The sequence below is a fragment of the Haplochromis burtoni genome, unplaced genomic scaffold, assembly GCF_018398535.1.
Source record: "Haplochromis burtoni strain Fernald_Lab_line unplaced genomic scaffold, NCSU_Asbu1 Contig_64, whole genome shotgun sequence".
NCBI classification, from domain to species: Eukaryota; Metazoa; Chordata; class Actinopteri; order Cichliformes; family Cichlidae; genus Haplochromis; species Haplochromis burtoni.
Window position 1 is genome coordinate 1998463 of NW_024582425.1, and position 25377 is coordinate 2023839.

Genomic DNA, 25377 nt, shown 5'->3' on the forward strand with positions numbered 1-25377 from the left:
AAATGCACCATTGGGGCTTTTTTGGGTTACACAGCTGAAGATGAAGACGTAAGGTAGACAAGGTCAAGCAGCACAGCAGGAGGGAACATTTTAATATGACAAGAAAGACATACTGGCATATTGAGTAGCACCCTTGGGAGGAAGTGAGTGACTCCCATGTTTAAAATGCTCCAGCAGAGGGCCATGAAAGACAGAGCTGAGGAACAGCATAAGACAAGTGCACTAAGAAAAGGCTTTATTTGATTAATACAATGCACAAAGAGGTCTGACCTTGGTGATTAAAAGATTCAGCGAGAGCCCGACACAGGAAGCGCTAACACTCAAAGTGCAGCGGGGAAGGCAGAAACCCCCCCCCCCCCACACACACACACACACGTATTTCACTCGTAGTTGTTCATGTATTTGACAACATGACTTGAACACGCATGATAAAAGTTGGTCTCCTTTTAGAGACATCGCATCATTTGGTCATACTGCTTTGATATTTTATTCTTTGTTATATTAAATTTTGGTTGTTTAAATAGGGAACTAATCAGTTGCTAAAATAATCAAGATGTTCGAGTTCATGTGTTCATTGGATGTTTGAAGATCAAGATGCAATACACATACGAATCTAATGATAAATTGAAATGACCAAGAAATCAGGGGGCAAAATTATTGCTCATAAAAACAGCTGCAGGTAGCGATGCACCAACATGTCAGCTTAATTATTGGTACCATCAGATTTTGCTGATGTCGACTGACATCCACGTAATCAGCAAAAACATGAAGACTTAGCAAAGTCAGGCTACGTTTTGTTTTCAAAATATGAAAAATTTAAAATGGTTGCTTCCCCAGTATAAAGGGAGAACACAATAAAAATAGAAAATGATCAGAACTGTTGCTTGGTCAAACTATTATTTAAAGTGTTGGTAACATCGGTGTTACTCGATTCTAACTACTAATCTCACTTCCCTTTCATTTCTTTACAAACAGAAACGCCTCACGGTCACAGTTGCTAAATGTGTGTTTATGTTTGCTCATGGAGCCGAGTGAAAGACTGAGGACTGCACAGACAGAAGGGCTCTACAGGGGCTGAGTGACGTGGTCAGACGTGATGACCTAAACCTCAGCAGGCCAGTGTGTGAGTGTGTGAGTAAGAGTGAAAGGAAATAACGCACTGAAGAGCTGCGTGGGAGAGAGAGAAGGGTAACGAAGTGGGGGGGCCTGCAGTGATGTGGGCATGAAATTGTAGTGAAGCTAGAAGAGAGCTGTAAAGGAACAAGAGAGGATGAAGAAGGAGGGATGGCCGCGGAGCAAAAAGCAGCGAGGAGGAAACGCGGCGTCAAAGACAGACAGCGAGGTGTGTGAGTGTGTGTGTTACAGAGGGCCGCTCTCTCAGCCGGGTAGTCTGTCCTGGCAGCGCGACAGAGCGGCGCTGTAATCTCCCGGCCAGTGCGCGGCAGCACCTTTCATTTCCACAGGATTACACCGTGCTGCTGGTCTGCACGCAGACACACATGCACACACACAGAGGGCAGAGCCACGCCGCCACACTGCATGCAAGAGATAACTCAGCAGTTTGGTTGTCCCCTGTTCCAACTCCTCCCATAAGCCACATCAAACCCAGGAGGGGTTTTGGAGGAAGGCGAGAGGGGGAGAAAGAGAGGGAGAGAGAGAGAGACATAAAGGGAGGGAAGGAGAGAGAGAAAGGTGGGGGAGAGGGGGCCATAAAGCCTGCGTGCCCACCTTGTTCCTTTGCCACGTTTATTGTTGCGTTTTTAATTTGCATGCAGAGGGATTTGGACGGCGCTCCAGTTGGGCTGTCTGTGGTTTCAGCTGATTCGGTAGTGAGGAAGAACACACACACACACACACACACACACACACACACACAGAGACACACACACACAGACACCCCCCCCCCCAAAAAAAAAACAAAAAAACAAAGTACCAAACGCAACAACAATGACCACCACACACCATCTTGTCAAAGCCAGAGAAACAGTACCCCAGCCCAACGATGGAGTAATCCAACTCAAACACTCCCCAAACCAGCAGGATTAAACCCAAAGTAGCAGAGCCAATCAAACAAAGGCGCGACGTGAACTCCATTCCAATGCCAGGAAGTCCATTTGATGAAATAAAGTACAGAGTTTATTAGTTCACAAGTGTGAATGTTCGTTTGTGTGGCTTTTTTTCTCTCTTTTTTGCTTTCGACTGTTTCTGGGCTGCCATAGACGATGCTGAAGGAAGAATCACGTGCCACGAAGAAAATAATGTTTTTAAACGCCGCCCCTGTCCAACACTGCGGACAGTGGACAGTCAGCACTTTCCAGCTTCAAGAGCTCTGTTTGTGTTTGTCTAATTGCATTGCTTCCACAGTCCAGGCAGAGGCAGGGGGACGGCAGAGAGGACAGAGATGGAGAGGGACAACGAGAGCGAGACAGAGAAAGAAGTGAGCAGTTCCCTCTTGAACTTTGGAAGAAATAAAGTTGGGATAAAGTAAAGTAACAAATGTACTGTAAAATATGGCATGCCATGAAATTTATTTGATATAAAACCTACTTAAATATGACTATTTTTCACAAAAATTACCCCATCAACGAGACTTTATGTTCAACATTCCCGCACTCCACTGATATTACCATACTGTTTCAAATCTGTTTTCCCCTTTATTGTTTAATGTAATTTGTTGAGCCTCTCCACTGCAGCTGACAAGCACCAACTGCTCTTGATTGGATCATGGAACTTGCTGCCCCTGCCACTAAAGTGTTCCAATACGGCCCAGAAAACAAAAATCTAGGGCTCTTCAATGCAGTGTACTCAGTGTTTTGTTGAAGATCATTAAGGGCTCTCTATAAATAAACAGAACAGGTAGTTCAGAACAGGCCTGTTTGACGACCAATAGAGAATACGGCGCTCTCTCAAAGTGTTTCACAACAACATTGTTGTAAAGGCATTTTCTCATATCGCATGACTACAAAATGCTGCAGCAACAGGAACCAAAAGTCTACTTATACTTGCTACACTGTCTTTGGCTGATAACTTTGATAATGATCAGTTACAGCAAACCTACATTCATATCAGAAACAGAAGTAACAGATTTATTTTTATTAGGTGGACTCTACAGTTCTAATCTTCGCACCTCTCATCCCCCCTCACAGTTTGCAACCGCAGAAAACAATGTCAGCCAAGCTAGAACTCAACACCCAGCAGAAAAACGACGACCAAACTTAACAAATGTCTGTGTTGGAAGCGAACGGTGACCTAAAACCGGTGTAAACGTTCATTTTCCTCTGTGTCTGCCGCACCTGTAATTTGCCCATGGTGGGCAATCACTTGCACTTTTGGAAAACGCCACAAAGTAGGCCTTTTACGGTTTTCCACTAAATTTTCTCTCGGGTGAAAACTGTTGCATTGTTTTCATTTGAATCATTAGTTTGACCTCAAAGTCACAACATTGACCCCAAAAATTGCAATTCTTCATGACATTCTGACTTTTTACTGACAATTAACCTTCACTTTAACGGTTAATAAATCATATTTACTATGCATTTAAGGACAAACAGCTTTACAGCTGACCTAATAAAGAAAGCTATTGCTCAGGAGAGCAGAGGTCAGTTCTCAGGCTGCTTGTCCTTAGCATACTCTAAATACTGGACTACAAATTGCCCCCACGTGTAGCTATTAGCATGCAAGTGTTTAAAGTGAAAATGTTTCATAAATGGGTGAATGTGGCTTGTAGTATAAAAAGCGCTTTGAGCGGTCAGCAAGACTAGAAAAGCACTATACAAATACCCGTCCATCCAAACACATTTTTTCCAACCTAGATAACCTCAGAAATCACAGATTAAGTAGTGAACTGGAAAGGCAGTTTATTTGGATACAAAGCACATCTCTCAGTTGAACTCACAGATGCTGCAAACAGGTTCATTGAAGCAATAAGTACTGAAAGGCATAGGATTATCTTGCTATGCTGGCACACACCTGCAACAATATTGCGCTGTAATCCGCTGCCTCTGGGTCATTGTTGCTTAATTATTAATTACTTTCAAACAACTGGACTGACAATCAAGGATTCTTTTTCTTGTTTTGAAACAGACATGACCGGTGGCTCATGGGGCTACGGGGTCATGGGGTGCCAAATTAAAAGAGCACCTCGGGGCCCTAGAGGTCAGATCTGAGCACAGCCCCATGAGCTTCAGCAGACCATTGTATAATATTGATATAAATAGTAACCGGGTGTTCTGAGAGAAACGGTTTCCTTGCAACACAATAGTTGAATTCATGCGCAAGATTCACCCAGCTATGCAATGCAGTACACCGTGTATGTGTGCTGCAGTCACAAGCTGCCAATGAGAGCATAGGCCTGCTCTGTCAGAGAACAGCATGGTATTCACCGCTCAACCCACCCACCCATTCACCACCAAACTACTCCTGCAAACACCCCCAACATGGAAGGAGGAACGTTTAAAAAAAAATCTGGCTCTGCTGCGAGACAGGCCGAGTGGACAGACAGGCAGACAGACAGGGAGAGGTCTGTCACATGGCCTGGACCAACACCTTCCCCCTAATCTCATTTGCTTGTTATCAGCCCCATCAAGCTGACCTCGGCCACTGCAAAAATAAATAACTAAAATAAGCCAACAGATGTCCATCAATTTGCCATTTGAGGTTTTTCCCGCCCTCCTTTCTCAGATTACTGCGTGACCAAAAATAATGCCTCACATTCAACCCAACAAAAAGTACTTTGAGCACCATTTGGATTTTAACCATCTGGACAAAAAAGGCCAAGATGACACAAAAAAATGAAAAGGGAAACTCGGTGATGAAGAAATGATTGTGGCTATTGTTGTGGCTGGCTGGTTGGAGGAGAAGACGGTTTCTGAGACAGCCAGACAAACCTCCTGTGTCTGAATAAGGGAGCGAGCTAAAAGAAAGGGGAAGACAATGCATCACTGTCTTTCCTCCTCCTTGAACCTGGCAGAGGCCCAGCACTGGCAGGCAACACTATGCAGATAAACGCAGCCGATAACACGGTATGTTCAAACCTGTTTCTCCTCCCCGAGCACACCAATCCAGCGTCTGCGCACGCAGGTTCAACCCTGCGAGGTAACGTGCGCCGTGTTGTAAATACATTACGGCATGGTGGACGCCCATCTGCTGACGACGGTGGAGTCTTGAGATGTTCCCGATGCTTCGGCATATGCGAATCTCCCGCAACAATAAGCAATAATTGACTGCACATTTCTGGGCCAGATTCCTTTGCGGCGTGTGGGTCTTTATAAGCAAACAGAAAAAGCTTTGACTGTACGAATTGTTTCTGGCATACAGTGAGGATGAAAAGGCAGTGGAAACGGGGTCAGTAGCCTTAATTGAACTGCAGTGGCAAATGGAAGGACGGCCAAAAAATATACTAAGAGCACATTGTTCCCATCTCTTGTAACAGATGAACTCTGTGACAAAAATGTACACTTCTTCAAGTTCAACTCAATTGTGTTTGTGTAGTTTGCCTTCTCGGAGCAAACCTACAAACTCCCACAAACTTCATCTAGCCCTTTAACAAAAGGACAGGCCTTAATCCAAATATATGTTCCTCTGTGGGGGTGATCCAGTGATCAATGCTTAAAGGGAAGGAATTAATTTGCAGTTCAGCTAAGGATTTACCACATTGATTATCGTTGCACCGCTGCAGCTAGATGAATATGTTGGGTTATGCGGGGAATTTATTATGTAGCCAAAGTAATCGTGTTTATTTTCTTTCATTCTCCGTGTGATAGGCAGATGATCAGGACAAGGGCAAGATTTGCACTAAAAATGTCTGCTAGCAAGATTTGAACATACAAATTTGTCTCGCTACTGGAATGGAAAAGATTACTGAACTGTGCATTCATCATATATCCAAAGTAATGCAAAGTAATCGTGTTTGCATTATTTCTTTTACTTAAGAGAAGGTTTGTGCTGGAAATGGCTTTGCTATATGACAAAATACTAATGTATCCAATGTTGCTGAAAAGGAGATTACTGAGCTCTGTTTCAGGCCGCTTTATGTTGCATTTATAATGCCGCTTCTGGCTAGACTTTATGTCTTGATGCATAGTTTTTGAGAAAGACCACGCCAATACTAAAGAGCCAATACTAAATCTGATCAATTCTGGAGAAACTAGGGACCCGCCAAATCACTAGTTTGCCTCTCTAAGCAACTCATGAGTGGATATTAACTACAGAAGACAACACGGCACTGAAAGTGTGAGGCATTTCCAATGGATCGAGAGAAAAACGTTCAGTGCATTTATTACTTTCTAATAATATACCCCCTTCTTTGTATCGTATCTAAGGCTGTTCACCAGATGGTGATCAAAGAGTTGAATTTATTGTTAAGCCACATTTTTATTTACCTCTGCATAATTTTTCATAACCTCACCATCTGATTCTAATTCACACGCAGGTCCTAGGCCCTCATGAAGGAGGCAGACTACAAAACAAACGGATCAAACGACCATCTTTGTAAAATGACAGACAGGCCCCAAGGATGGCTGGATTTGCGACTGCAGAAATTAATGATGAAATTTCTAGTACGGACACTTCTTTCTTAAGGAAAGCTTTTAAGGATTAAAAACTGAGTCATCTAAATCTTTAGAAACTTGCCTTTAAAACTCTATTTTTTTTAGTTATTAAATCTCGTTGATACGACTCTGATGTCTTGTCAGAGAGGATGCTTTCCAGATTGTGGTTGCCAGATTGTGTTACTATCTTCTTTTGTGAGGATGTCAGTGGCTGAGTTTTAGGAGAGAGATTCGCCAGTCTGAATCATACATGCCAAACATTTAATCTCAATTCGAGCTGTGACACGGAGAAGTCTTAGCCAAACAGCAAGCGTTTTCTGAAGAGGGGTCGCGACCTCTCCAGATACAATAAGCAAGTTGACAACAATAACAGACTGACAGCTAACGCGACACACATTGTGAGGGCGAGGCATGACTGTGCAGGAAATGGCCCTCTCTCTGTGTCAGCACTCCTTCCCAGAAACAATACCGACTAGCTCTGTGTGGCAGTTTACGTCATGGCTGCCGAACCAATAAAGCATTGAGGGTATTTTCGAGCAACCAAATAGAGGCAGATGGAGCATAAAGAATAACCAAAGGCAAATGACCAGTCCATCAAAAATGGAGCACATTAAACATCTGTGTGGTTACAGTTTCGTTTTTTTTAACCACACATTTTATTCTTTTCCAGCAAAGTTCTTCACACACAACTGCACATAACACAGTAACAATTGTACGACCAGGGACTTTCCCACAGTCATCCTCCTGCAGAAAATCCTGATTGTCTGCAGGATGAATGCGCTGCCCGAGCCCAAGGAAAAAAATTGTTATAATTTGCATATCCACAAATTAAACTGTTGTAATATTTTGCTCAGTCCTGACCAAACACTTGCAGGAAATATATTTTCTCTCCTAAGAAGGTAAACTTCACATTTTAGTGGACTCTTTGTCCAGGAAAGCACCACAGATTTTTCATGTGTACAAAATGGCTGAAAATGGAGTCACTGATGATGCTACAGTACACGTGTCTCTCTGTATCAAATATTAGTATTGTTGAAATTGCACCATAATCTAGTTTAGCCTGGTGGTGGGCTGATATTTGTATATCCGCACTGTCTGCACAGCCACACTGAATGTTCAAACACTGTTCTCCATCCACAAATTTACCTCTTGTTTATAATCTTTTCTATTCAATACTGCTGAGGCAGATGGAGGATGAATGCACACAAGACAACAAACACATCGAAGATGAACTGCAGATAATCAACAACTGCAGCAACATTACAAACGCAGAAAGCACCTACATGGAGTCTGATTCCATCAATTATAAGAGCTTGATTGAGATTTAATTCAAAGCTGGGGTTTAATTGCTAATATCAAAGCATAATTAAGCTGATAAATCATGACTGATCTTATTGAATTAGGGATTGAAATAGCAGGGAACCTGCAAATTGTCTATGTCAGCTAAATAAGTGTTCTTAATTGTCGACAAGTTTGCAGATTTTAGTGAAACTGATCAAATATTTAAAGTCAGACAAAAGATATATGTTTTTTTTTGTTTCCTGTTCAATTTGAAGGGACTTGTCTTAAAATAAAATCACAATTTTCAAATGTTGAGAAAATAGCTGAAAAACCTCAAATGTCTCTGTGAAACATGGCTGGAAGCCCTTCGTCAGGCTCAGTTCATGCAGTATATTGTAAATTTACCTACTAATAGAATTCAATGTGGATAAAGTGATTAGTAGTGAGAGGCAGTCATCCTCAGAGGAAGCAAAGAGACAGAGAGGAGATTTTGAAAGACAGAGAGGAGAACAAATAATGCTAGCAAAACCAAGTGAACGTAAGCAGGATGAGGACTTAGATAGGTCCTAATATCTCCCCATGCAATTCCCCCTCTCTCACACTCTGTATGCACGCACACTAGCACAGATACACACTCTCTCTCTCTCTCACGCTGCATCTGCCGGAGCTAGTGGCTGTAGTTAAATTGAAATATTTCCCGGCGTGTGTCAGAAGCATGCAGAATGGTAATTATGACAGATCTGATTAGGCGGGCCGAGTCGGGCGGCTCCGGGCTGCAGGTGCGACCTTGTGCATTCCTGCGTGTGTAAATAAAATTAATTACAAGCGTAGGGGGCGCGCAGCGCGTGACATCAGCGCGCACAGGGGGGACTCCCACGGGGGGCACCCTAATGGAATATTTTCCCCGAGTCTAATAATACAGTTGGTATTGACTTGAGGTAATTAGGGGGATCATTAAAGCGCTTTTCCCGGCGTATTTGCCTGCCTGATCAGATTAGCGAGAATGGGCCTCAGAACAAGCCCTGTGTGGTCTGTCAGGAGAAGTGGAGACAGTGGGAGTGGGTTAGCTTGCTAACATTTGCAGGAAAGAAAAAGCTAGCAAAACCCTGTGCCTGTCAGTGGAATAGGAGTAACTTTTTCTAACAAGCCAGAAAACAGTGAGAACTAGTGATGTGAGCTGTGTGACAGAATAAGCATCGGTTAGGCTTGTTTATCGAGAGAGCTCTAGTGCTACTTCAGTTATGTAGCGAACTGGCTAACAGCTGCTGTGCTCCACGAAACATTTGTCATACAGTAATGTACTAGAGGTGATGAGGATGAGACAATTTGGAGTCTTGACAGTCGGGGCAGATTCCTAGTTTGGACTGCAGGGAAGGAGGTGGGCGACGAGGGGGGAGGGAGTTGTGCGGTTGGAGACAGATGGGGTGAGAGGTGGCACGTAAGGCGTAAGTGAGAGAGATGGCAGGAGAGACACAAAGTGCTCTGAGCATGCTCAGTGAGACCCCGTGCTCCCACTAAGAGGAGGAGGGCTCAGAAAACAGGCTGGTGGGAATTCCACTGTCCATTAAACAATAAGAGAAAGGCTCATTTCAGAGGGAGGGGAAGACTTACCGTTTGCAAGATAATTCGTTCACTAAATTAATTATTCAGACAGCTGGGTCTCCAGTTCAAGAAATTGTGTCTTTAATAATGGAGGGGATCTGGCCTAGCCTGTTTCCCATGGCAACCTAATAACCAAGCAGGCACGGGAGATAAATAAATAAATCAATTAATAAACAGTCACGGCCCTTTTAGATCCCCAGGGGCTGTGATATGCTCACTCTGATCTGCCTAATTTGAGAGAGAGAGGTGAGGAGAAGCACACAAACAAAAATTAAGACTTGATGCCAGCACTGCTGTAACAGTAAAAGTCAAACTTGTGGGAAGCGATGCAAAACTGTAACAAGTACCAGTGTAACATCTTCACTGTCGATTCTGACGATCTATGGATGCCACCGATTTTCATGCAAAACGCGACTTTTAATATTCCGACCCCGAGCAGCTCCTCACAACAGACAAACCTCTGAACGGTCACAATCTAGACAGAGACACTGAAAAGGTCAGCCATCTGCCCCTCTTGTAAAGCAGCCACTGGATGGAGCAGAGCTGCATGTGTGTGTCTGGTTTGGTATAGTTGGCTGAGATTAAAGCTAAGAAAAGCTTTCATGTCCATATAAAACATGTAAAACCACTAAGCGGATTCTACCCGTAACAGGAAATTAGCAACTTTGGAAACATGAAGCAGTCACAGTTATGCGGTCACCCTCCCTTCCTCCTATCAGTATCCCCACCCGCCGCCGCCACCCACCTTCACCCAATAGTCCATATCCTTAGACCAACGAGGCACTCACTCCCCGCCATCACCGGCCCCCCACCACTCCCCTCCTCCACTCCAGGGACTGCCGTGCCAGGCGGGTGCAGGGTGACAGATGGCATACACCAACCTCCCCCCCCTCTCTCTCCCCTACTGCACCAGCCCCCCTGCTCGGCCCCCCCCGGTGGCGCAGCGGCAGACCAGATCAGTGCCATTCTGTCTCATTAGAGCCTGGCTAATTAGCGTAGCCTCTTCCAGGGGAGAATGAGCGAGTGAGAGAGGGAGACAGAAAGAGAAAGAGAGATGGGGAGGGAGGGCGCCGTTTGTGGTGTTGACTGCGTTCTGTACTCCACTGGCCATTGAGGAGTCGGAGGGCTTTGAGCCCCGCAGTGCGCAGGGCTCCCAGGGTGCTTGTTTTATGACAGCAGGGACTCTGATTCCATCCACCGCACAGTTCCTCTCAGGAAGTGTTGGGAATGTTTAGACATAAAAGTCGTGTCAAAGGAATGCCCCCGATCCGCTCCACCCCACCCTCAGCCGACCTCCCATCGCTCAGCTGAATATTAGCTGCCCTCTCCGTCAGGCTAGCCAACACAGCAAGCCTCCCCTGTTAACATGAATGAAAACAAAGCACTGCAGCTTGCTAGATAGTGCACTAGCCCTACTGAGCCAGTTAATAATGTTGACATCAACTCCAGGCTATCCAGATCATAGCTTGCACCTCTGCAGGCTAAAATGAAATGGGCCGTTTGGCAAATAGCACAACTTCTGGCAGTGTCAACGCTGGATTTGAACCAGCAGCGCGCAGTTGTTTTCTCCAAGTCTGACATCTCCTGAAGCTAAATGGAGATGGAGCATTCTTGGAGCGTTCGATCAGTCTGAATCATTGAGGAACGGATCATGAATAATGATTTCGATTTTATCAAAGAGTAAACACAATATGTATCCTAATAAATCAGAATGGCTTTGTGGATTGCTTAAAAAAATGAATGCTCTGACTTCAAGTAAATAGCAAACATTAATCTGATAAAGTATTATGGCTCGGGTTAGAGTCACTGCTCTATAGTTACTACTCTGAATATGTGGCAGTAAAAGAGTGATTGAAACGCAACGTTGAATATGTGCATGTGGAGGGTGAGGACTGGCAGAGGCCTTCAGTGGTTACGAGCCCTAAGAGAGGACAGAATGGCTGCGTTCCAAAAACTCCCCAAACACCAGCCGACATAAATATGCACACTGGAGTATACATGCACTGGTCCACACATTCAATGTGCCTCCTCAGAAAAACACACAGTACATGCTCCACACCTAACCGCACGCTCAGTGGAGCGTGAACCAATGAGCAGGCTCGGGTTAACTTTTCTACTCAAAGTATTGCTGCCCGTGGCCTCCATCAGGTCACCATCTCCCATCTTTCTCTCCTTAAAGATTGTCAGATCTGTTCTCATTTTCTCGGCTGTCTCAGATACTCTAAATACACCAAGTGGTGTGCACCTACCCGCATGTGTCCCAGTCACCTGGTCCCGTGCTTATGTAAACATACTGGGAAACCCTAAGCTGAGCTGAACAGGCAGAGTTTGAAATGCAAACCAAGCAGACAGGACAGTGCCAGTTTCAGTGATGAGGCCTCTTCCTTCCCCTCCCCCCATGATTATTTCCCTGGACCCCATATGGGCATCCTGCCAGTCTAGCCCATCCTCCATCCTCATCACCAACCACAGTACCAGCAGTCTCTGCTGGCATGGTGCTCTACCCACGGCTCGGATGGTTATTTTTTTTCCCCCTGCAAGGCTGAAAACCTCTCTTGACCTAAGCTTAAGTGATGATTTTGAACATTATAAATGGATACATTCAGCTGTTCCTCTCACTGATTTAGACAAGCATTTTACTAGCATTTTAAAAACCTAAAAAATGTTTTTAAAGCAACACCTCTTTTAAAAATGAGTAACCACTGCAGCCAATAATATGTAGTATGACTAAAGAGACAACAAATCACTGCTAATCACTAACGAGCATATTGTGGGTATGTGTTCTACAACAAACCACCACATTTTAAAATGATTTTTTCTGGTTAAAATAAAACTAGTGCCATCTTTTATCATACCATATCATACCATACCACCTTTATTTATAAAGCACTTTAACATAAAACCAGAGTTCACAAAGTGCTGTACATGCTAAAAGCAAATTAAAATGAGATAAGATAAAATAAATAACTAAAAAACTAAAATAAATTAAAACATGTCAAAACAAATTGAGTCAACCCCTCTAATCAATGCCAAAGGCTTCAGCGAATAAATATGTTTTAAGAAGACTTTTAAATTCAGAGAGAGAAGAGGCCTGCCTAACATGCAAGGGTAGATCATTCCACAACTTTGGAGCAACTACAGCAAAAGCACGATCACCTTTAGATTTATACTTAGTTTTTGGTACCTTAAGGAGCTGCTGATTGGCGGACCTAAGGGAACGGGGAGGTGTATATGGTTGTAGTAGCTCCGAGAGGTAGGGGGGGGCCAGGCCATTAAGAGATTTAAAAGCAAATAAGAGAATTTTAAAAACAATCCTAAAATGTACAGGTAGCCAGTGGAGTGAAATTAAAATTGGGGTAATGTGCTCAAACTTTTTTGTTCCAGTTAAAAGACGTGCTGCAGCATTTTGCACAACCTGCAGGCGCCTAATGGACGCATCACTAACCCCCAAAAAAAAGTGCGTTACAATAATCCAGCCTAGAAGTAACAAAGGCATGGATTACTGTCTCAAAATGCTGTTTCGATAAGATAGGCTTTATTTTGGCTAATTCCCTCAAATGAAAAAAGCTAGATCTTACAGCAGCTCTGACCTGGCTTTCAAGTTTAAGATTTGCCTCTATATCAGTTAGCATAAAGGCAGCACACTTTTACTGGATATGATATTTCATGTTTAATAGTTCAAAATCTACTAATATTTTCATCATTAATCAATAACTATTATATTGACTAATCACTTGGTTTTGTTAAATCGGCAACAATCTTTTGAAAAATATGGCCGTCATAATTTCCCAGGAACCAAGGTGACGCACTGAGGAAGAGAACAGGACGTCTGCTTGGTTCTTATCTATTTAGGAATCTGTGTGTGTGTTCCTGTCTAGCTATCTTTGTGAGGACCGAAATCTGCATTCTACTATACTTGTGAGAACCAAAAGTCACTTGTGAGGACACACACACCGGTCCTCACAAGTTTGAAGCCTTTTTGAGGCTCAAAATGTGGTTTTAGTGTCAGGGTTACAATTAGGTTATGGTTAGGTTTAGGGTTAGGGTTAGGCATTCATTTTTAATGGCTAGGGTAAGGGGCTAGGGAAACCATTATGTCAATGAAGGTCCTCACTAAGATAGCTGAACGGGCTTGTGTGTGTGTGTGTGTGTGTGTGTGGGTAGCGGGAGGGTTTGTTCTCATTTCTTGACAATTGTTCACCTGCTTCGGGTGTATTGCTAGAGACCTGATTTAGTGCAGTGTCAAGTCTTTGTATTTTGACTAAGAGCTGCCTTCTATTACACTTTCACATCTACCGATCGCCTGTCTGTGAGGCATTTAGAGAATATTGGTAAACTGCAGCTTCATCACTCCCAGCCACAAGGATACTTTCAATCTGTACGAAAAACTGCAGTAAAATTGAGTACAAAGATGGTAATAAAGGTTCTCACTAAATACAACTTTGTTCCTTATCTGCATGTCAGAGGAAGTGATTAATACAGGGCGAGATTACATTTGATTAGTTACCAACTGGCTCAGTGAGCATTAGCTCTGCTGCTCAGACTTGCTCCATATGGTTTGTGTTAAGTAATCGTATCCTTATAGGCATCTTCTATTCAATACAGTAACGCTATATCTGTGTATCACCTTTCATAGCCGTTTGCCTGTTTGCGAGGCGTTTAGGGACGTCTGTAAATTTCAGTTGTGGTGATTAACTCTTTCCGCAAGTCTTTACAACGAGACCTGACAAAAATGATTGACTCATTGTTTGACGAGCAAACTAGCTAATCTATCATTTAACATATCATTGCAGCCCTGCGGTTGCCTACACAAAGTGCCATATTTATTTACTTTTGTGTATGACAGTGATACTATACACAGCATTGAGGGAAAGGAAACCCTTTTTTATCCAGACTGCGATGCTGGCATTGAGGATAGTAAGATAAAAATGCTTGAACTGTCTGCCCAGAGCATGAAACTAACACAATGAACCCACTGTCCTGCTTTAAATTAAAAAAATATATATTGACAATTTCTTTTTTGAATATTTTTGAGGAAACTGCAGCGGAAAGCTGGGTCCCAGCATCTGATTTTCAGAGTACGTGGGTGCTGCTGGGGAGGAGCAGCCGCTGGCCTGGCGGTGCTGGTAGATGTGGCAATGCCGGCTGGGTAGTAAGGGGGGAGGACCAGCTGCCCGGGGAGCGCCCATTACGAGATAGAGCCAGAGATAAGTGCTCTCCCAGGCCCCTTTTCAGAGGCATAATTAGCACACTTCTTATCTGCTGCTCAATTCACATTCACACCCGCCTGCCATGAATGGAACGTGAAAGAGAGGCAGAAATCGGGGGAACGAGAGAGGTAGAGGGGCAAGACAGAGAGATGGGAGGGAGGTGGAGACAGCATGATGGAAACCTGTTCCCAGACAAACCGTCATTTGAGAAGAGAGAGACATGAGCGAGTTAATACTGCGACCGCCTCACTCTCCCCCTTTTCTCTATCCTTCCAAGGAGTCTTTGAACTCCTTAACAAAAACAGTGGTTTGTGCATCAAACTGCAATTTGGTAAAACAAAGCTATCTGGGGCTATAATCATCCTAATCAGCAAGAAAAAAATAAAGCCTTTGCAGATATTTCAAGATTATTCCGCCCTTGGTGATCTATTTCTCCCCCCCACCATCTTCTTCATCAAGCACAATTGTGGAAATCTTCCCAACTCTGCCTGCGACAGACACACGAAAACCTTTAATAATAAGTCCTCAGTGCTACATTTTTAATTGCTTTTAATAAAGAGTTAAACTGGCGCTATGTTTTCACCCTCTGTTTCCAACACACACAAGCTTGTGTTGTGTGAGCTCTGCGCTCTTTGTGAGAAGATGACAGGGGCTCCCATCATCATCTAACTGAGTGGAGCTAATATAAACAGGTTTGTTTGGTGTTGAAACAGTGTCGACTGCTAAACTCCAAACCCACAATAAAGAAGACATGTGTCATTATGACGATAAATCGCTCCACTGATACACTGAGCTAAGTTTCCTTATGCGGCGTCTCCAACCTTTGATGGAGATGTACAGTTTTCCTGCACACACGCATTGAAGGAAATTCACCAGAGTTCACCAATCAGAGACAAAAGGTCCTCAATTTCTGGCTTTAAACACAAAGGCTGTGTCTGCACGTGTGTGGACATTGGACAATTACGTATGCCCGTCTGGACTTTCAGGCTTGGATTTATGGCATATCAGTACAGCTCTACTTGAGAAAGCACGGTCCAATTAACAAATAATGCCACCTAAACACAGAGGACAATTTGCGACAGTTCTTTAGTGTGTATTTCACTACCTGGCTCTTGGAGGCCGCCACCTTTGCGAACAAGGCCTGGGACACTTTGGCCCTCTTCATCTCCTGCTGGATCTCATCGTAGATGGTGGAGTTGATGTTGAGGATGCAGCTGTCTGCCTTGCCGTTCCACTCGCTGGGCAGCGGTGACGGTTTAACCTGGTAATAAAAAGAACAAACATTTGATTTAAAGGCTTTCCCGGTTTTATTAAACTCTAATATGTTGTTAGATATAAGATTCTATTTGTATTTGGCAGGTTTAGATTGCATGTGTAGGACCTGGACTCTCTACTCTGTCTGAAGATTTTTTTTGATTAGTGTTGTGTGACAGTTGGTTTACTAAATACTGCAACAGAGTAATGTAATGTAATTTAACTTTATTGTTCCAGACTTTCTGATAACACTTTGCGCTGATAGACAGAGAAATTAATATTTGCCTCGCGCTTGAAAAATAACTTTCCAGCTTCATAAACATAGAAAACACTAAAATTGCACTGACATAGGGATATTGTTGTCAATGAGAGTGACTTGTATTTTCAATGAGAATGTATCTGCTCAGTTGGCAGTGCTGGGGTTGGGGAAGTGAAGGAGTGAAGTTGTTTGCTCACAGGTGAAATGCCCACTGGGATTCGGGGATTCCAATCCTCCGGCCTTACGCTGTTACAGTCTTCCCTTCGGGGCTAGAACACAACACAACCATATTTGTTCAGGCTCACATAAGAAAAAATAATAATAAAGGGAATTTGTCTGAACACATGATCATGCATGCAGCCAACTCTTACACACACACCCGCGCGCTCGAGTGTAGATTTCACCCACACACAGCGCCAGCCTTACTTTGCTCAAAAACACTTAGATGTGTTGTGTGAAACGTTATTATTCTTATGTCAAGCCGGTGATTAAAAAATAAATGTAAGTCAAGTGAAATCAAATCATCTTCATTCAGCGGCTTGTTGCATCTTGACGAAAATCCTTTGACAAGGTAACAAGTATCCTAATAAAAGCATTACCCAAGAACCATTAGCATATGAATCATTCCATACGAGTCTTTTTGAAAGGAACCATCGACAGGGTTGGGTGTGGGTACAAGTAAATGGCATTCAAATAAACCATAATAACACCAACAGCTACCATCTCACGATGGAACTGGTGATCAAAAAACATATATATTCAAGTATTTGTCTAGACACCTAATACGAGCTCCTTTATGTGTTAAAAAACAATCTCTGAAATTTGTGGTGAAAGTGGAATGTCTGAGAATTTCTGGGCCTTTTATCCTGTTTTATGACAGCTCGACACGGGCTTGTCAGCGGGAGCAGGAGGGTACCGTGTCAAGCAAATTGTTAAGGCAGAGACATGCACTAACTGGCTTTGGGAGAGTCGAGCCGAGCCATCGGTACATGTGAGAGAAACATACCTCTGCATCTGTTTTTATGAGGCCAATAAAAACCCTCCTCTGTCTCAGGCTCAATTGCCACCCTGTCTGATTTATGTGCTTAAATTCACACCGCATTGCTTCATAGGAGAGGCTGGCAGATGGCCAGGTGTATGAGTGTGCAAATCTGTGTGTGCGTGTGAGAGGAAGGACAGAAAACAGGTCTATATGATAAATGTCAATTGGTTTAAGTCATACAGGTGAAGCATATTAGGCCTTGAGATATTGTACTGATGTGCCAACAGTATTTTGAGTGATGTGAAAATAAAAATCAGAAAGCAGGATTTGAATTTTCTACACCATGCTGTAGCCACTGCCTTTATTCTCCGCCTTGGAGATTTATTTCTGTTTTATTTTGTTTCGTTATGTGCCTCTGCAGCTCTGTGAGCTCACTGCAGATATGCTAAGATAAGCCTGGTATGAACTTAACAGGCACTTCATAGTTCCACGTTCCTGCCTTGGCTTTAAGGACACTAACAGGAACACTAGAAGCAGACTATTTTGCCAAAACCTTCTTTTATTTTCCTTTTTTTACATCAATAAATTCCTGTGCGATAGTTCACTCTGCTGCTTTGAGTTCCCGTCCTGTGCCGGCACAGCCTGAGATTGTAAAGATGAGCCGTGAACTGCAAAATGGTCCTGCTTTAAGTTCAGCACCGCTGCTTCACAGTACGACTCTTTCTTTTCAGCCGGCCACTGCCACCACGCTGAGCCTTTTCAGAGGGAAGATTGATTTTTAAGATGGGTGGGCTGGGGCTTCTATCTCACTCTCCTCCGCACCTAAATAAAAGCCAAATTTTCACCGGAGACAGGACAGAAGAAGCCTTTGTCTGGCCCTCTCACCTCCCAAATGCAGCTGACCGCACTTCAAATGGGCTTAAGTGGTAGAAAGTTGCCACATACCTTTCAAATGAGGGACACTGATTTGCGGCGAGGGTACAAAGTTGTGCTGTGGTACGAAGCGATTTTGAAAGAGGCACTGACTAAACGATGTTTGATCTTTCACAGAGCTTGTCATCACCGAGTGAGCTTTATTTTTTTGAAATGGGAGGGCTGTTAATGCTGCCTAATGCATGGTAAAAGGTCAAAATTAGCACAAAAAATTATCCATCATTTGTGCACCATTCTCACCTGTGTGGTGAGGGCGGGGATGATGCACAACTCATTTACATGCAGGAAGAATGTAAAGTATGTTCTCTTTACCACTGACAGACTTTTATTTGTTTCTGGAGAGGCTGATACAATAGAGGGGAATGTGAAGTATGCAACGAAACAATGTGTTGGGGTTGTTCTTGTACACACGCTTGTTGTTGTCCCAGAAAACAGAGTGTGCTAATGAGTGCATGAGGTGCCTGTGTTTGTACAGTATAAATATTTAACATTGTGCAAATGTTTTATACCAACTGACTGAATCTTCTGAAGAAGAAAGAAAAAGGAAATAGCGTTTTGTTTGACCTTGTGTGGTTTGCAGCACCTCTAAAAAAGCGCCCGCGTCACAAGGTTTGTTTCACACGTCTGTCTGTCTGTCTGTCTGTCTGTGATCCCAACACAAAGACGGACGGACAGACATTCTCAGCTCAATCCAACCTGCTCTCACGCATGCATACCTTTACCCGTCGCTCACTGCGTGTAAACACATTCATGAAATACCAACAACATCTCGGCAGAGCTGGCTCAACAGTTCAAAGGAACAGATCCCTTCACATATGTCGCTTTATGGGGTAGAAATGTAGATTTATCAGCCCTGAGTTTTGCGTGCACACTGAAAACTATAACCGTGTAGAAATTTGATTTTCTTTGCTTTTTGTCAGCCACAGGACTTTAAAGAACTGTCACTTCATTTCAGATTACTCTGACTCGGAGCAGAAAGTGTTTTCTTTGAGTTGGCCACACAACAGAATAGTTGTGGAGTTTAATAAGCAGGGTAATGGCAATAAACATCTGGGTTCGGTTGGCAATACTACATGATTTTTGGGTCCCAAAGTTGACAAAGTATTTACTACAACTGCTGATGCTTTGTGTTTTATCCATCACACTTCTGCTACCAATGGAGCACAGCCTCATCTCACATCATATGTCAAGTTCACCGTCCTAATTTGGTGACGTATTTAAGCTCCATAACTTTGCATGTGTGTCTGCTGGTTGAACCCATCCACCACCACAGCATCCACTATAAGCAGCAGGGGCCTGTTCTACTTAAGCAAGTTTTTTTAGGTTATTACAACATGCTGTATAACCACAGAAGAGCATCCACAGAAACAATAATTTACCTGTACAGGTCGGCTGGATGGGGTGCTGATGAGCGGAGCGGAGCCCATTGCAGAGGCGGCCGTGAGGCTGCGCTCCCGCTCCTCCTGATAGATGCGGTCACGTTCGGCCTCCGGCAGCTGCAGGAAGTTCTGCATGGCGCGCAGGTTGACCAGTAACGACTGGGACGCCGTCTTGGGATCTTCCTCCTTACGCAGGATCTCAGACAGTAAGCCCTACATGATGAAACCACATTTAGTATATATATTTAAAAAAAAGAAAAAAAGAAAAAGAAACGAGAAGGTGCCAAAAGAGCAGTGGACGGAGAGCAGCATCAAAGAAGAGTGAAAGAGGAAGAGAGAGTAAGAAGCTCCCAGAGCGGGAAATAGATGTGAAGCAGGGGTCACGGTGGTAACCAATAAGGAGAATAATCACATTAGAGGGTTCTTAAGTAAGACAGTAAAGTGTAAATGGAGACTCTAATGACAATGGAGCTGTGACGCTCTCACACACGCTTTCTTTTCTGAGTCAACTGATTATATGAGAGTCTCCACCTCTCACAGACTTGCAGGAGCTTTGTCTACAGAGAGCAGTCCATTATTAATGTTATAAAATCATCCCATCATATCCTCATGACTCTCTGCAGGGCTTTTGTCTGGAAGTACAACAATACTGTTCTGTCAGTCTAAAGCACTTCATCCATGATCATTTGCGGAGATGACGGGAAAAAAACCCACTTTACTGAAACTTGTGTGTGGCCTCTGAACCCATCGCACATGGGTGGTATTTAGCACATCTTGGACATATTCTTTGAGTCGTGTACTGCTTTGGATAAGAGCGGAGCTACTCGCCTGAAACATCTTGTCTTGTTCAGCGGGCAATCAGTGTATCCTCTGTTTACTTTTCAATAGCGCTCAATTCCATCATTATGAGACGGCGATGACTCCATTATCAGAGACGTGTGATTGGGCCTTTTCATCAGCTCTTGGCCACACACTGTGCAAACCATCGCTCCGCTTCTCTCACCATCAATACGTGTGATTTGGTAATAAAACAAAGTGATGGGAAAAACAGATTTGTGCTTTTATTTATTTATTTTTAAAGCATTCGAGTCCTCTCGGGCTAATGATCAGAACTGCAATATGCGATTGGCAGTGTTTCTTCGGTGACTATTAAAATATATGCAGCCATATATGTCATGTTTAAAATATGCAGGTCTGTGGTATGCAGACATGTGTGAACAAACCACCCATTTTTATTGGTGTGACTGTGTACTTGATGGATACACATTGTCAGAGGACAGATTAGCAGTATATCCTTTTTATGCTTGAACTCTGTGTGTGTCTGTTTGCATTCTTCAGTGTGAACATGCTTATCAGTTTTCACCATCAACCATTTCTATCTGTCTCTTTGGGTTGAGTAGTTTCCACCCCATTAAAAAAAAAGCGACCTCTGCTCCTTTGATCCACCTCCTGCACTGACAGAGGCCTCTTCACCCTGCTAATCAACACCTCCCTCCCCTGTCCTTTTATTAATGCAGACTTTGTGAAGAAACACAAACCTAATAAATAATCCTCCGAAGGCACGTTGGACTAATTCCTAACATCAGCCACTGATAAGGCTCTATTTGTGTGGGAGCCTGCCATGCTGCACAAAACCACCACTGTCTGAGTAAGTAACACAAACACTCACATAATTTTTGTTGCTGTACGTTCTAACTCCAATAGATCCTTATCGCTCTTTTTCCCCCCTTTTCTTTTTCACATATAGAACTTCAAAGAAAATGGAGCGGTAATGAGGTTTGTTGTCAACCCCCCAACACAGATAGTACGTCTTAAGGCTTTAACGCTGCCATCTGTGTGTCTGTTGATATGTCTGTTAGGCCTCTGACTCTGCAGTGAAACCACATATTTTTGGCAGAGAGAGAACGGATGCCATGACCGAACCTGGGTCTTTCACATGGCAGCCTGCCAGCTGTCTTCAAGTGAAGCAGAGGTGCTAGACTACTGGAGTGTGTGAGAATTATGAATAAGCAGTGGATTCATACAGAAGCCTTTCCTAACATTTCATAGCGAGAGAGATCTCGTGAAATTGTAGAAATGATAATGTGATACGCTTCCTTTTCAAACAGGATGTTGTTGTAAGATATACACTTGATGTGTTACTACGGGAGATAAAAGCTGATGTTTTTGGTTTGATTTTGGTTGGGAGTATTTGGCTGAATTTCACCGGTGCACTTGATTTTACAACTAAAGAACTTTAAGGGGATGTAAAGGTACCTTTTCCATATTTTAAATACTTTATTAACATCTGAATATACACAGTATTGATAAAAAATGAATGAAGACTGTATGATGTAGGCAGATGCAGTATGTTTTTTTATAATTTTCTTCCAGTTTAAATATAACCCACTGATTGAGGTCAGTTCTGTTACAATTCGATCTCCTCACCTGTGTTCTGTTGAAGGCCACACGGGCAAAGACAGCCTGTGAGATGCCGGCCCGTTTTAGCTCGTCCCTCACCCACTGGTAAATCTCAGAGGAAACCTCTGTGTTCGATGCCACCTGTGGCTCCAGAGGCTTGGTGTGGGAGCTGCGGTTGACAGGTGGGTGGTTGAGGTACTGCTGTGACAGGGATTGCTGCGCCAGCAGCCGGTTCACTGCATACTGTTGGTTGAGGATCTGTGCCATCACAAGCTGCTGGTTGACCAACTGGGGACTGATGGGTGTGGACACCAAGCCCGGGTGATGCAGACCGGGGAGCTGGGGCTGTCGGCCTCCCGTTTGACCACCGTGCGGCGGCGGAGCATGAGGCAGCGGCGGCACCGGCGACGAAGGAGTCTGCTCCGCTGTGCTGCCGGGGATCGGCTGCTGCTGCTGGGAAAAACTCAGGTGGTTGTGGTTGTGGTTAGAGCCAGGTGGGGAGAGGTCGGACAGGCCGTCCATTTCCGCTGGAGAAAGACAAAGAAAAATAGACACGAACAAATGATTGGCTTAAATTCCACAAAGAAAACAGAGGAGGAAAAAACAGGCGCGGAGAATGACGTAAAAAGAAAAACTAGCAGATAGCCATCTAACAATCATGAACATCAGTTTAATGGCACCATAGTCATACTCTCTAATCAGAAGAAATGAAACAGACCCGGCCTGCATCAGATCAAATGTTTGCCTCGAGTCAATCTAAGCCTGTCAGCTTACATTCCTGTTTACATTATATGAGAAGGGAATTCATTTGTGAAGCTCGCACATATCTAAGAAACCAACGAAAAGCAACGGGAGGTTAGAATCTTCCCCCTAACCAGAACTCTCCACTGGCCTCTTCCTCCCTGCCAATGACCGGGTAAAAAAAAGAGAAAAACGAAAAAGATGGAAACGCAGATAAAAGAGCCTCATTGTGTTTGACCTGTGTCTTCCACTAACCATGCCTTCGAAATTAAGTACAGAATGTCTGTGGCCTCATCATGTGAAAAAAAAAATTCTTGTGTGTGTGTGTGTGTAGGTACAGAAATGATATGTGCGTGTTTGTGTGTATGTGCATGCACAGAGGCAGAAGCAATACAGCTAAATCTGATTCTCTCTTTGCATCCTTAATTCTAAAATAAGGAACACAAGCTAGCCAATATGACATATTTAGGGGAGGATGGTTTAAATATAAAATGTTTGGAACAGCGAAGAGAGAAAGGAGGGGTACATTGGAGGACAGAACGAGTAACCTGAGGAACTGCCCTGTTTGAAATACTGAAACGGTTTTGACTCGAACTGTCTGTGAGAAAAAAAAAATTCTATGTGCCGTCATTTAATGGCATTTTGGAGATTTTTGCAGCATCTCTTGCTTTGGGAATCTTTAAGTCCATAATGGCTGCTGGGGAATATTTTAAGACAGGTTTAAATTATGTGCTTAGAGGATGAAAACAATGATTTAACATTTAAAGTGCTACCCACAACGAAGTGAATGAGCATTTGGAGCAGCTGAATGTTTTCAGGTTACCGCCTCTCTTTAAGGAATTCACATATGCTGAGGTTCTTTGCATGTACTATGCCGAGTGAGTGAGGGGGCAGTATTTAAGAATTCATACGGATGGCAACATTAACACCTCAGAAGTGTGCTGCGGCCTCCACATCCCACAGAAAAGCATCGTATGAGAATGTGAAAAGCATAAATTGCTGTTAAGGGAAGGGGTGGTTTTGGGGGGGGGTCTTCAACAAGCTGAATTTTTCAGCAGATGAAAGATTAAGTGCATGGATGTTTTCCAAAAATACCCACAATAATCGTGTGTTTGAGCTGCCTGTTTCTTAACTGTCAGCAAGCACAAAACACCCGGCCAAGACGGGTCTATTGAGTGTTTGTCGAAAACAAATGATGTGGAGGGGGGGGGGACAACAAAAAATAAAAATCTTGGTAATAATCACATCTCTTTCCATAATCCCTGGCATTCCCTGGCTCTGATGGTATGGTGTGCCTTTTCACTCATATGTGAATGTGTGTATGTGCGTAGTGTGCATATGCTCGCTCACACAGACTGCTGGGGGGCATACTCGCAACACACAAACACACAGGCACATGGAGGCATTTCCATGCAAATTGAAAAGAGAAGGGGTGACAGAAGAGCATGGCAGGCCCTGGGAGAAAAAGGCTGCCACAGAAGCGGGAGTCCTCGTGTGGAATCCTGCCACAAAAGAGCCCCGGATTAAACACACAATGGGAATGGGATGTGGGCTGAGGGAGGGAGGGAGTGTGTGTTTGTGACTGGGAGTGAGAGAGAGAGCGAGAGAAAGAGGGAACGAGAAAGAGAGAGAGACACTGACCCAACTCCTGCTCCTGTTTCCTTCCCTGCGCTCACTCGCTGGCACCCACTTCAGCTGACAGAGAGTACCTGTGACCAGGTACTTGTTCCCCTTGACTTCAGGCTAGAGCTACTCACTGAACATGATGTGCTGAAGTGAATTTAGAGTCACATAAGACACTGCTTTCAAAACACAAAGGGTTGCTGTGCCCCCCGCCCCTCTCTCTCTCGCAGCCTTCATGCTTGGCAGTTCACCAGTGTTTTTTCTCTTGCTGCCATTTGTGGCCACATACAACAGCCCATCATAAATACTGAGGTTGGACTGGGGCAGGAGGTTTTGCCACGGGCATGTGGTGGGCACCTGAGGCTCATGTGCCAAAGTTTTTGCTTCTGAGGTTTGGCTAACATGGCGTGCGCGCGTGTGAGTTTATCTGAGTGTGTACGAGTACATCCTGAGATGCTATCGCTGCTTCTCTGTGTGCGTACACATCTGTGGTTAGGTTCTTATCAGGATTCGAAGTCCTCAGAGAGTATCATACAAAGAAAAAACACAACTGTGTAGTAATTATTGCTTTTTTTAAAAGACAAGCATAAATCATTTAGATTGATTCTCAAATTGTAAAGGAACTCTAAGTTTAGTTGTGACTGAGATGGAGATTTCCACGTGTAGCCTGTGGGTTAAAGTTAACAGAGCGATTTTTTTTTTGTTTTAATTGTGACTTTAAAATGACTGTTGTTGGTTTTTGGATCAAGATTATAATTGTGATTCAGTTTTTGGAAAGTCTGGTTGTTAACGGCAGTTAAGGTCACAGTCTGAGTATAAAGGAAAGTTTCTCAAAAAGTGACTGTGTGTTTATCTTTGTGTATTAATCTGTATAATCTCATTACAAGAAACAGGTACAAACAAGGAGAAAGGCTGTAAGGATCAGGTTTGACATCACCGTAAGTAATGCTATACTGAGTTTCCACACAATTAATTAATGCCAAAGCAAAGTCCTCTACAGTGTGTGTGTGTGAGTATTTGTGTGTGCGCCCATGTTGCAACATACCTAGTGCATTGGCACGCGGGCTCTCACGGAGGACACACGTCCCCAGGTACCCCTCCAGCTGGGAGGGTTGACGCATGCCTGAATAGTCAAATAGCGAGGCACGCACACGCACACGCACAC

At 43.7% G+C, this 25377-nt stretch overlaps 1 protein-coding gene across 4 annotated transcripts in view; it reads right to left on the bottom strand.

The window, feature by feature from the left end:
- The window catches only part of LOC102310119 (DNA-binding protein SATB1), a 58607-nt gene that overhangs the window by 4222 nt on the left and 29008 nt on the right, over positions 1-25377 (bottom strand). For all 4 annotated transcript variants that reach the window (XM_042221328.1, XM_042221329.1, XM_005923722.3 and 1 more), the window contains 5 exons: positions 25258-25335; positions 21876-22375; positions 19449-19661; positions 16352-16423; positions 15747-15902 (listed from right to left, as the gene is read on the bottom strand). In XM_042221328.1, the coding sequence (XP_042077262.1) occupies positions 15747-15902; positions 16352-16423; positions 19449-19661; positions 21876-22375; positions 25258-25335 (1019 nt within the window). The remainder of the gene's footprint in view (positions 1-15746; positions 15903-16351; positions 16424-19448; positions 19662-21875; positions 22376-25257; positions 25336-25377) is intronic.